This window comes from Lactuca serriola, chromosome 8 (assembly GCF_051521515.1).
Source record: "Lactuca serriola cultivar US96UC23 chromosome 8, Lser_US96UC23_V15, whole genome shotgun sequence".
Classification (NCBI taxonomy): Eukaryota; Viridiplantae; Streptophyta; class Magnoliopsida; order Asterales; family Asteraceae; genus Lactuca; species Lactuca serriola.
Window position 1 is genome coordinate 72,966,726 of NC_136415.1, and position 12,827 is coordinate 72,979,552.

Genomic DNA, 12,827 nt, shown 5'->3' on the forward strand with positions numbered 1-12,827 from the left:
GTGATTTCTATGCAACTGCGACTTTCTTGGTTTAGATCGTGCACATGATGTTTCGTCTAGTCGGTATTGATAGTATGCAACCATTTTCGCCATGATGGAACCGATAAACTTAGCCTCCTCTACAGCCGTCGAAATGGATGATGAAGATGATGACATTTTGATTAATATTTTTTGGAGATAAGTATAAGATATGAGTTAAAAAAATGGTTGGATGTTGTGGTATTTATAGCTTAAAAAAAAAAGAAAAAAAAACAAATATATATATATATATATATATATATATATATATATATATATATATATATATATATATATATATATATATATATATATATATATAGCCGTTTGAATAAAAAAAGAAAAAAAATAACGGACGAATGATGTGAAGAGTGAGAACGCGGCATCCCCACCCCCACCCCTTCCCGCGCTTCGCATCCCGCATCGACGATGCAACGTTCCCACATGCGGGAAATGTCCCGCACCCCTCCCCACAGCTGCATTTCGTCCGGCCTTGTAGATCACATAGGTTAACCATTTGTGTTTTAAATTTGATTATTATTGACTTGATTACTGGTATTTAAAGAATCATAACCAAAATAAGAATATAACAAATTGATAAAAATTAGTAAGGTACTTTACTTAATAGAATGTCCCATTTTTTGATGTTTTACACTACGGCCATAATAGAACGGCTATTATGGTCCTATTGATCAAAATTAGGGAGGTACTTGATAACATTTTATAAATATCATTTCAGAACATAAAAAATGACAAGTAGTTATGATACAGTAACATCAAAATGTGATATTTGGTGGGAAAATAGGTAATATTAGAAATTTTATAATTTTTTTTCAAAAATTGTTAGACAAAATTTTTGAAAAGACTCATACACATTATATATTTACTGTATTGTATTGTATATCTACTGAAATCTCAAATGCTTGTTAGGGAGGTACTTAATAGAACGGACATGTTGATCAAAATCAATGAGGTACTCTATAATTTTTTATGATTATTATTTCGAAACATAGCAAATGGGAAGTAGATATAATGCAATCGCATCAAAATATGACATTGATGACATTAGGAATTTTATAATTGTCGAAAATTGGCAGATAATTTTTTTGAGAAATGACTCGTCAATGAGATAAAATACACAGCATATTTACTATTATATATTTACTGAAATCACAAATGTCGTATTTAAGTGTTTTTGCAAATGGCCAACAAACTAGATTATTTCTGTATATCTTTCAAAATCATGCGACCATTTTTGTAAATATCCCTATCTTAAGGGTTACGAGGTGATAGTGTGAAGAAGTATGATGGTGAATAATGAAACTCTGAAACTTGAGTAAATATATAAAGGATTATAATTTCTTCCTTATTGTTTTCATTCTCTCGTTAATCGATCCGAAGAACCGATAAAAAAGAGTCAACGGTACTTACCTACTCAAATCGATTCAATGTAAAAGAACATTTTAAGGAATCCTATGGAGATGAAGTATAAGCTTGCAATGTAAAGAGCTAAAAAGGGTTTCTGCTAAAGTGTGATGTTTCTGGGGATCTGAGGTACGTTCCTCAAATTGATAAATTGATTGAATTATAAATTACCAAGAAAGAAATGGAAGTTTTAATGAAGGTTCTTTTTTTTTTTTTTTTTTTTTGAGTAAATTTTATCAAATAGTTAAAAATAAATGTCTGGCCAGGAATGTGAGAAACGTATTTTGACCTAATTTAATCAAAGTTGTGAAGTTTTTGAATTAGTGTAGTAGATGATCAAATTAAACATTCTGTGAAGTTAATATGCTGTTGTGTATGTTATAAATGGATGGAATTTGGAGGAAAATGACTAATGACGTGTGTATGTGTTGTGGATACAAGAAGAAAGTGAAACAGGGGGTTGGTCCTTTGTCGCGCTCCTGTGTGTTTGTTGAGCAAATCCAAGTATCCTTGCCAGAAATTGAATTTGTATATTGCTACACTTAAGCACCAAATACTTATGAAACTCATTATTATCACATAACATTATAATTGGATCAAAGGTACTAGTCATTTACTGATTGCCAACTGTGGTGTTGCTAATCAGTCTGGTTAGTGATGATAATACTTGTTTTGGTGTAAACATAGGCAGAGGATCTATGGTTGGGACGTTTTGGTGAGTCCAATTTAACCTTTTTAAATCGGATACAAGTTATAGGTGTTGGTGGAAAAGCATAAATTCATAAAATAAGCCTTCTGAAACCTACAATGTCCCAGTTGGATGTTTACACAATGGGAGTAAATCAATAGACTTATACTTAATGATGATTACGAATGTGAATTTTAGTAGATGGTATGATTGTAGAAGTTGTAATATAGTGACTTAGTGATGTTCTCTTTAAAGGTTATATATGTCCTCTTGTCTTACGAGAGACAAATGTTGACATCAAATTATAAATGTGAACATATATCTTGCTCTCCAAAGAGAATTGAATCCAGGCACCTATGATACGAGTATGAAGTTTCCTAAAGGATCAGAATGGTGAAGATGAAAATGGGACTGTTTAGGAAATCCAGATTTAAGTAACTTTGTTGTTTATTGATTGTCCGCTAAACAAGAAATTATGTTGTAGGATCTGTTCAATTGACTCATGGGGTGTACTCTTAGCATGTACTGAAGAGGAGAGGCTATTTGTAAACAAAGTGGCCAACTTTATTCACATAATAGAAGGGAATCATTGGGATCTGAACTTTGAAAGAAACAAAATTAAATTATTGAGTTTAGAAAGGGAGTCAGCTAAAATTTGTTTGTTTGTTTTTTTTTTTTTTCTTTTTTTCTGGGAAACTTGCTCCTCATTGTATAAGAAAAATAATATGTAGAATTAAGAGTAAAACATTAGTTTGTGTAATGTGATTCTGTAAAAACTAACTCAGTTTACCTAAATCAGTTCATGTCTATATTTAGAATTGTCACTTGTATTAGACTTCAAAGGAGTTTTTACGACCGAAAAATGAAAAAGTAAATGTAAGGACTAGCTATGAGATTTTCTACATGGTAACCTGTTACTTCAACTGTGAGCAGTTATGAGTTCTGAAAAGATTTTTCTACATGATATAACAGGTTTTACTGAAAATTAGTCACATCTCTCGGTATAAAGTTCATTTCATTGAGGTGCGCAAACCACATACATTCTATCTCAACAAATCAACAAATCCATGGCATCTTCATCATCTTCTCCTTCTGCTCCGGCATTTTCTTCTCAATCATGGAAGTACCATGTTTTTCTTAGCTTTAGAGGAGAAGATACTCGCAGGAATTTTGTAGATCATCTCTACTCAGCTCTTGAACAGCAAGGGATCTACACCTACAAGGACGATGAAACACTTTCTCGGGGCGAATTGATCGGCCCAGCCCTTATGAAAGCTATAGAAGAATCTCAGATTGCTGTCATCATATTCTCAGAGAACTATGCAGACTCTTCATGGTGCTTAGATGAACTTGCATATATTATGAAATGCAAGGATACAAAAAGCCAAATCATTATCCCCATATTCTATGGTGTGGATCCCTCTGAAGTACGAAAACAAAAACGAAAATACGGAGAAGCATTTGCCAAACATGAGTTAGAGAACAAGAAGAAAGCTAAATCTTGGGGACAAGCAGTTATAGAGGACCTTTGGGGATGGCTCTTTAACCCGCGAGAACAAAACCGAAAATACCAAGAAGCCTTTGCCAAACACGAGTTGGAGAACAAAACCAAGGTTGAGTCTTGGAGAAAAGCACTTATGGATGCAAGTAACATTTCTGGATGGGAACCCAAGCACGTTGCCAACGGGTAATATTCTTTTTTTTTTTTTTTTTCTTTTTTTGTACTTTTTATGCCTAGAATATGCATGCTCTACAACTCACTGACACTTGTACCTTGTAAGCTTAATTAAAGTTATGATGGACTTCATTGACTTCTAAATCTAATTACTTACTTAACGCATCGCTTCAAGCTACAACAAAAAATCCATCTTGCTTTGTTTTTTTCTATTTGAAACTATTCAATGATTCCCAAGAAACTTGCTACATATAGTTGTGATATTAACTTTACATGTCCTATTTTGAGTCTGAAATTTTATGGAGCATTAAACACATTAGTCTTTTGTCAATTCGAGTATGTGTTAATAATCCTTGTATATCCAATGTATAGGCATGAATCAAGGTTTATCAAAGAAATTGTTGACACAATTTCACATAGGTTGCTATTACTACCTTCAAGTGCCAATAAGAATCTGGTCGGAATGGCGGCTCGGATGCAACGTTTGAAATTAGAGTTACAAATTGGGTCAGGTGGTGTGCAGATGATTGGAATATGGGGAGTTGGGGGTGGTGGTAAGACTACTCTTGCATCTTCTATTTATGATGAAATCTCTAGCAATTTCGATGGTTGTTGCTTTGTGAAAAATATCCGGGAGGAATCAAGCAAGAATGGTTTGGTAAGCTTGCAAAAAAAATTTATTTCTGGTGTTTTGAAACAAAAGGAAGTACAGGAATTAGAGAGAGTTGAGGAAGGAAGACGCATGATAATTGATAGATTATGCCATAGAAAGGTCATTATTGTTCTTGATGATGTCGATAAGCTTGACCAACTAGAAGCGTTAGCTGGATCACATGAATGGTTTGGTGAAGGAAGCCGAATAATAATCACAACTAGAGATGAGCATGTATTAAATGCGAACAGAGTCGATGTTAAGCACAATATTAGCTTGTTAAACAATGATGAAGCTATTAAGCTCTTTCGCAAGCATGCACACCGGGATTACACATCCATGGAAGAATATGAGCAGCTTATAAAAGAGGTGGTCTCTTATGCTGGTGGGCTTCCATTAGCACTTGCAGTTCTTGGTTCATTTCTGTGTGACAAAAACATTAATGAGTGGAGGAGTGCATTGGCCAGGCTGAAAGAGATTCCAAATGATAACATTGTGGAAACACTAAAAATCAGCTTTGATGGACTTACAAAGGTTGAGAGAGAGTTGTTCCTTGATATTGCATGTTTCTTTAGGGGGAGGGAGAAAGATGAGGCAATGGAGATACTTGAGGCTTGTGGTTTTCATCCAGTTATTGGAGTGAAGGTGTTGATACAAAAGTCTCTCATAACTATTTCAGAAGATGGAGTGTTTGATATGCATGATCTGGTGCAAGAAATGGGACACCACATTGTTAGAGGGGAACGCCCTAACAATCCTGAAAAACATACCAGAGTTTGGAAGGAGGAAGATGTTGCAAAAATATGTGATATAGATGCAACCACGGTAATGTTTAAGCTAAGCTTTGCATGATATATGATGTATGTATAAACAAACATTTTTGAATCAATCCTGACACTATTTTGTTCCTCTATCACAGGAACTTGACAAGATTGAAGCAATTATAATGGTTTTCCGGTTTCATCCAGCAAAAGAACAAGCACAATATCTCCCTTCAGTTGCTGCAAACATGAAGAACCTTCGGTATATGGAATCGTTTGGTGATCCTGCAAAATCATTGTTTAATGACATTCCACTAAGGCAGCTCTGTTGTCTTATATTGTTCTCGGGTTCACAAAACCAACTTTGGGAGGGTTGTAAGGTAATTCTTATTGTTTGTCACTTTATCTAATTAACAGATGAAAACAAAGTTGATGATGAATATTGAATAATCTGATGTTGATGTTTATCACTTGTGTGACTGTCCTTGGTCTTAATAATTATAAAATATTCAAAATATAACTTTTTTACCGACATATTAGTCATTGTAATCCATGGTATTTATGTAAATATCCTCTTGTCTTAAAATAGATATAAATTTCCTTTTGTATTTCAAAAATAAATTCTATGTTACTATTTAGGTGAATTTCAATCTATTTTTTGTTGATTATAGATATCTTATTAAGCAGTTGAACACTTCAGATGATTTCCATTTGCGGATGGAAGGAACTAGTATTTTTGTCGAATTATTATATCACATATAAAAAGTCTATAGCTGTGTTTGTCTGTCTCTGTGCATGCCATTTTCCTCAGAATCTTATCACCTTGATACATTTTTGACTTGTTTGCACTTGTATTCAACAGTTGCTGCCAAGTTTGAAGTTATTGAGAATTTGTGATATGTATAACCTAATCATGACACCAGATTTTAATGGACTTCCAAATCTTGAAAGATTCATTCTTCATGAATGCCTGTGTTTAGAAGAAATTCATCCATCAATTGGCTACCTGGAAAAGCTTGTTTTCTTATCTATAGAACAATGTGGGGGTCTTGATATGTTTCCATCCATTATGGGATTAAAGAAACTCAAGACCCTTTCATTCAAAGGGCACCTCAAATTTGTTAATTGTTGGAGGTGTGGTTGCAGCAATCTTCCTGGTGTAGAATGTTGTGTAGAGGAGCCTTGTGTATGTCGGTTAGGGTTTTTTCACAACTTGCAAGAGCTTCGTTTCTTAAGGAAGTTGGATCTCTGCTGGAGCAATTTGGGAGATGAAGACATAGGCTCTGATGTTTTAGAGTTTCCCAACTTACAAGAACTCAATCTATACGGAAATAAGTTTTCACAGTTAAGTTTTAGTTGCTTGCGATTTCCTCGGCTCAAATGGCTCGACGTGTCATTCTGCAAAGAACTTGTAGAATTATCAGAGCTGCCACAAAGTATAGCTATTGTTATAGCGGATTATTGTGACTCGCTTGAAAGCCTTGGAGATATCTCAAACTGTAAATGGTTGTGGAAAGTCTCACTTCGAGGGGACAACAAAGTAGGTCCACTTGTTGGTGAGATATTACTAGACTCCATGCTCCAGGTACCTTTTGAATTTCAATCTTTATCATAATAATTAACCCAAACATAAAAATAAATGAATGTGTTTTCCATGGCAGGGGAATGCTATTGAAAATCATTTGATCAGTTTTAGTATTCTGCATCAGATTCCAAAGGGGTTTGCAGGCAGTTTCTTTAGGGGGAAAACATTTACTAAGCATCCCCTACATGCTAGTTGGAACCTATTTGATGATGACACGTTTAGACTGCGTCTTCCACATGATTGGTTCAATGACTTTTGTGGGTTTTTATTACGTGTTGTTACCATTGTCAGACATCTGGATATAGATAGATGTAATCATCAAGCAGGATATAGATGAAGAAGATTCTCCGTTTGAGATTTGGCAAGAGTATAATGAAACGTCAGAGCCTGAATTTGATGGAGAAGTGAGGACACACGTGGGATATGTTTCCTTTAGTTCTTTGAGGCGGAGTACATCACTGAATTCATCATACAATATTATTTCATTTTCCATAAAGAGCAGTTGGTCTTCGTTTGCAGCTGAGCTTGTTCCTCGAAAAAGTAAGGATGATCCCATGCAAACAACAAAAGTTACAACAGATTCCTCAGAATTTTGGGATGAGGAAAATGATGAATATAAGGCATTTATTATCCAAGATGATTCAAATTCTTATATCAATATTATATGGCAATATAACATCTAACAAAACCCATACACTAATAGATATCTCGACTCTTTGCCAGTTTGTATAGTCTGCACTCTGAACTTATGATTGTGATTACACTGCAATATACATTGAGAAATAAATTGCAAATGGAGGAGAAAAAATGTCCTGAAGATGATTGCATATCACAGTAAAAACTCCTGATTTGATACCATAAAATATTTTGAGTATTGAAAGAGAATGATTTGTATATAATCTTTAGCTAATTCATATGACTACACTTTGTATTTATAAAGGAAAGCACTACTTCTATTTCATGACAGGGTGTGAATTCACATCTGTACCCTAGGGTTTATTTGTCAAATTGTAAACTTTTATTCCTTCAATTGAAACTCAAATAAAAAAGAAATACCAAGGGTTCTTGGCTTTTGAAAGGCCAAGTCTCTCCCGAGTGATCTCTCACACAACTAGTTTTGTTCAAAGATACCTACCCTCAAATACAAGACTCCTACATATACTCTACTAAACTGAAATAACATGTAAAATGAACTAAAAACCCTTAACGTTTGCATTAGCTTGTTTGAACACATCTAAACAGCCTTGACCAATGTACTTTACCTCTATATAAATATATGATCCTTATATGAAGTACACCAGGCCAACAGTAATTAATTACTACTAGAAATTAATATTCAATATAAATCACAAGGTAGACATGATGTATGGTGACGGTTTATTATAACATGAAGAGGCTATTCAGGTCTTTCATAGACATGCATATCACGTACATTCTAACTCAACCCTTTCATCATTTTATTTCTTTATTGCAGGCAAATGTCAAGATTAAATAGATAATACATCAAAGTTCTTCATCATGTTTTCCTAAGCTTGTTGAAAACATGAAGCCAAAGTTCCTTTATGTGCCCCTCTTCTATCACCATGTTGAAGGGCCTAATTATCTTTCTAATAAGTTGCAACTTATTTGTTGGTCTTGTTATCCTGCAAATTCGATAGCCAGTTTCCAACCCATGAAGCTTGTTGCTCTACGATTGCATAGGAGATTGCAAGAACAACTTTAGAGGGGTTGTCGGATAAATCAATTGTTTCTTTGGTTAACATATAAAACTTGTGGATCCTGTGTTAAAAGTCTGTCTAATTTATGCTATACTTTTTTCATAGATATATTGGTGTAATTGCTTATTGTGGCATTGAGTATCAGTCCTATTAAGCAATTTTAGTGTAGCTGTACAATATATATCAGTTAATGTGTGCAAAGCACCTGATAATCTCTTGAGTAGAATCTGATATGAAACCTGCTTATTCCCTCATATTTCAGAACATTATATCACCTTTGTCTTCCTAAATATCACTAAAAGAAAAAGAGTTATCATAGGCTCACATAATCGGTATGAGATGGTCAATAATCAGTCTTTGATGGGTATCAGGTGTTAGTATTTAATAACTTAATCTATATATGCAGAAGCTTTTTTTTGGCCTTGAAACTTGAATCCGGATAAAAGAAAATAAGAGAAGGAGATTGGGTACCTGCTTCCATTGAAGATTTTAGATCTGAAGAACAAGTTAGGTTTTCCAGTTGATCTCAAGACCACCTCTAAGAACCCTCAGCAGCGTCTGTCACACCCCAAAACCGGAACGACGAAAACGTTTGGGGGTGGAGGACGTCATGTTTAGTATCACAAGACATGTATCATAGTAATCAAAGTAATAAACAACCATTTCATTAGAAAGAAATTGTTTACAATGTGTGTGTTCACAAAACATAGAATACATAAGCAAATAACAAAACAAGACTTGAAGCTATTATGCTCCATCTTCTGAATTCCCAGCGCAAGTACCTGCCTAATAGTTTCCTGAGAATACAAGTTATTTTGAAAGAGTTGATCAACAATTAAGTTGGTGAGTTCATAAGATTTTAGTGATGTAGGTAAGTTGTAGAAATCTTAGTAAATTGTAGTAAGTTGTAAGTTTTGTTTAGAAAAGTTCGCCTGTTTCTCCAGAAAATCCTATATTTCTTGATTTTATGAAAGATAAGTAAAAATGACTCTACAATCCTTTCAATGAGTACTAAATGGATACAAGTTATATAAAAATCAAACAAACAATTGATTATGTATATCTATCCTAAGCCCACAACCAAACAAGGAACAGGAAATGAGGCGGATGACACACATCCCATTGGTTGTTAGATCATTGTTGTATATAACCCAGGTGTATTCACTTGGTACTTACGGAGTTAACTGTAATAGTTCCTTTATATTTGATGAAAAGATTCTTTAAGAAAACCCTTATTTCTTATAATAAAAATAGTAACCACAATGGTTCCTTCTATAATTATACTAGCTATATATAATCTAATATCAAATAGATAATTAATTGTGTAAATCTGCCCTAAGCCCACAACCAAACAAGGAACAGGAGATAAGGCAGAAGACACAGATCTAACTATCTGTCGGGTACTAATTATATATAACATTGATGTATAAACTAAGGTATTATAGAATTAATCACCTAAGGCCCTTTAAGTTATACTGGTTTAATAAAATGGATTAAGCCCTTTACTGGTAAGTTTCTGGTTTTGTATACCAAAAGTTCTGATTTGAAAAGTATGTTTTGTACTAGAAAAATGTGCATTGAATTAGTGTCCTGTGACCTGACCCATACCTGGTACCCCTTATGATGACTTAATGTATACGGAACATATATATAACTAAGATCGAATGGATAATAGGCTGGGTGAATCCGCTCTAAGCCCACAACCAAACAAGGAATAGGAAATGAAGCGGAAAGCACACATCCTATTACCTATATGATCCTATTAATATATATCCCTTGATGTATACATTAAGGAATCATAAGGTTAGCATTATGGTCCCTTTCTACTGAATGTACTAGACCCGACTGTTCTATTTGTCGTTTGAAAAGATGTAAGTTTTCCCTAGTTTATAACTATCTTGACTCGAAAATAGTTTGCATTAACTTTCAAGTGGAACTGTCACTTTATGAAAGTAATGGGAAAATGAAAGTACTCAGTTGTCTTTTAAATTGACATCCTGGTGTGCTGATTTCCTTAAAACATGTTTGTTTTATTAAGGTAATGAAGGCTAGTACCCATACTATATGCTCTCCCTGTCAAGAGATTCTAGGAACCAAACGCGACTTCCGCAAACCAGTTGCTAGGCCGTGTAATCCACATTAAAGTTATGTGATCATGTATACACAATTTAACTATCACCTTTTGTTTAGAACAATGAGTTAGTGATTCATTGGTATAATTAGATCTTGTAGTTGTTCCATGCTATAGCAACTTAGTATGTTCGTTCTGTTATAGTATCTTAGTATGTTCTTCCTGTGATAGTATCTTTGTATGAACTGAACCTCTAAACTATACCCCTAATAGTTAACTAGTATTTTACTTGAACTGTTATTGAAAAGACTCGTTTTACCACTAAGTTATGCTTGTACTTTAAAAATGAAGTTTTGTTAAACTAAAAAGTAATATAACTTTAAAAGAGTTTTTGAAATGTTTTGATCACTTATAAAAGACATAAGTAATCTTTTGAAAGATGTTTATAACAAACATCTACACAATTAAAACTGTGTTCAACTTGAATTCCTCCCTTAAAAGCATTTAAAATAGTTAAAAGATTCATTACAGGGTATGAACTCACCTGATGTGGGTGATTCAAACGAATATGTGTGTAAGGATGAGAAGCTCTACGAATGAACTCCCGAGACTTAACGAGTCCTAAATGACACATAATGGCATATATTGACATAAATATAGTGTTTAGAAGCAACCAAATGCAAGGAAACACATCACGGGACTAGGAAACACTTTGACCAAGTGTTGGAATCACATGTGATTGAACTAAGGGGAGTGTACGGCCAATATGAACTCCCTGGCCGTACACTCATGGTAAAGAGTGCACAAAAGTGTTTTCCAAAGGTAGGGATGCTTGTGGGACAATTGCCCAACAAGTGATCAAGCTAGAATTGCATTTTAGAGGCCTTAAATGGGTGTTTTTAGGGGTGTACGGCCACACATGGGTATACGGCCGTACACACCTTAACAACTTGTAAAAAGTGGTCAAAAGTTAGGCCCAAGCCTCTAACTTGATTCCCCTAAGTGTTCTTGATCGTGTGCTTAGAATAAACAGGAGTTTGAAGCCAAATAGCACCAAACAAAGGGGTGTACGACCACATGGGGTGTGTACGGCCGTACACTCCTTGATGATCATGTTCTGGGAATTTCCTAAGGTGTTAATCTAGTGTTCTAATAAGTACTAAGCATAAGGAAGGAGTACTTACGATTTGAAGGATCAGAAGGGTTCACAATCACCAAGAACAAGTGTGTGTTCTTAGTGTTCTTGGTGAAAATTGAAGATCTAGCCAAAATAGATGTTTTCATGGATGAATCAAGAGGTTGGTACTAGGTTAAAAGGATTAAAAACAAATCAAAATGGAAGAAAGGCTTACATTCTTGAAGATCGGGATGAAAAACGGATGATAGTTGAGAGAAAACTCGATGTTCTTTACTTGGAAACTGAAGAATGGCTTAGAAATGAAGGGATATCATACTTAGGGAGGGTGTGTACGGCCCAAACATGGGTGTACGGTCATACACTCCCTCAAATGGTGTGTATGGCTTGATTTTTGGTTTAAAAGTGTACGCGATCCAATCCTTTACTCAATTCTTGAATGTACTTAGCTTTGAACCAATAAATGGACTCTAAACAAGGCTAAATGATAGCAGAAACGAGTCTGACACTTATTTGAGTCTACTGTTGGACTTACAAAGCAAAACATTTTCGGGTTGTCACAACGCCTCATGAATTTGTTTATGTAATTTAGTGTGTTTTTGATTTGCTCCTCATCACATATATTTATAGATGGAGATAAACCCTAATGTGACAGGTGAAAGGGATCTTGAGTCAAATTGGGAACTTAAGCCACAAATGGTAAGAGAATATCGGTCCATCAACAATCTTATACACTTACCAAAATATTTATGAATTTAAATGATAACAATACATATGTTCTTTTTAATAATGGTCCCATTATTTTCTAACAATCTCCCACTGGACCATAAATATATAAGTGTACATATAATCATATTAGTGTTTTAATGTATGTTATCATGATATTGGTGCTCTTAAACAATCTTGCCCATTAATCATAATTGTATAGGATCAAAGCGGTCTTTGTTACAATCATGGTTGTAGAAATCGCTAATCGGCTGCTAATTGGTGGAGTAGCGATTAGGAATTAATCGGCTAGGCGGGGATTAATCAGAAGATTAATCGGAGACCATTAATTATTAAGAAAATTATTCAAAAACTTATAAATCTAACTTTAATC

The 12,827-nt window shown here is 34.4% G+C and overlaps 1 protein-coding gene across 1 annotated transcript; it reads left to right on the plus strand.

Moving 5' to 3' along the window:
* Nucleotides 1-1,408: 1,408 nt before the first annotated feature.
* On the plus strand, nt 1,409-7,598 carry LOC145066435 (disease resistance protein Roq1-like). Its single transcript, XM_079013683.1, has 6 exons — nt 1,409-1,572; nt 3,104-3,818; nt 4,179-5,283; nt 5,378-5,599; nt 6,082-6,804; nt 6,881-7,598. Exons 2-6 carry the CDS (start codon nt 3,199-3,201, stop codon nt 7,139-7,141), a joined length of 2,931 nt encoding a protein of 976 aa, XP_078869809.1. The 5' UTR covers nt 1,409-1,572; nt 3,104-3,198; the 3' UTR covers nt 7,142-7,598.
* The last annotated feature ends 5,229 nt before the right edge of the window (nt 7,599-12,827 follow it).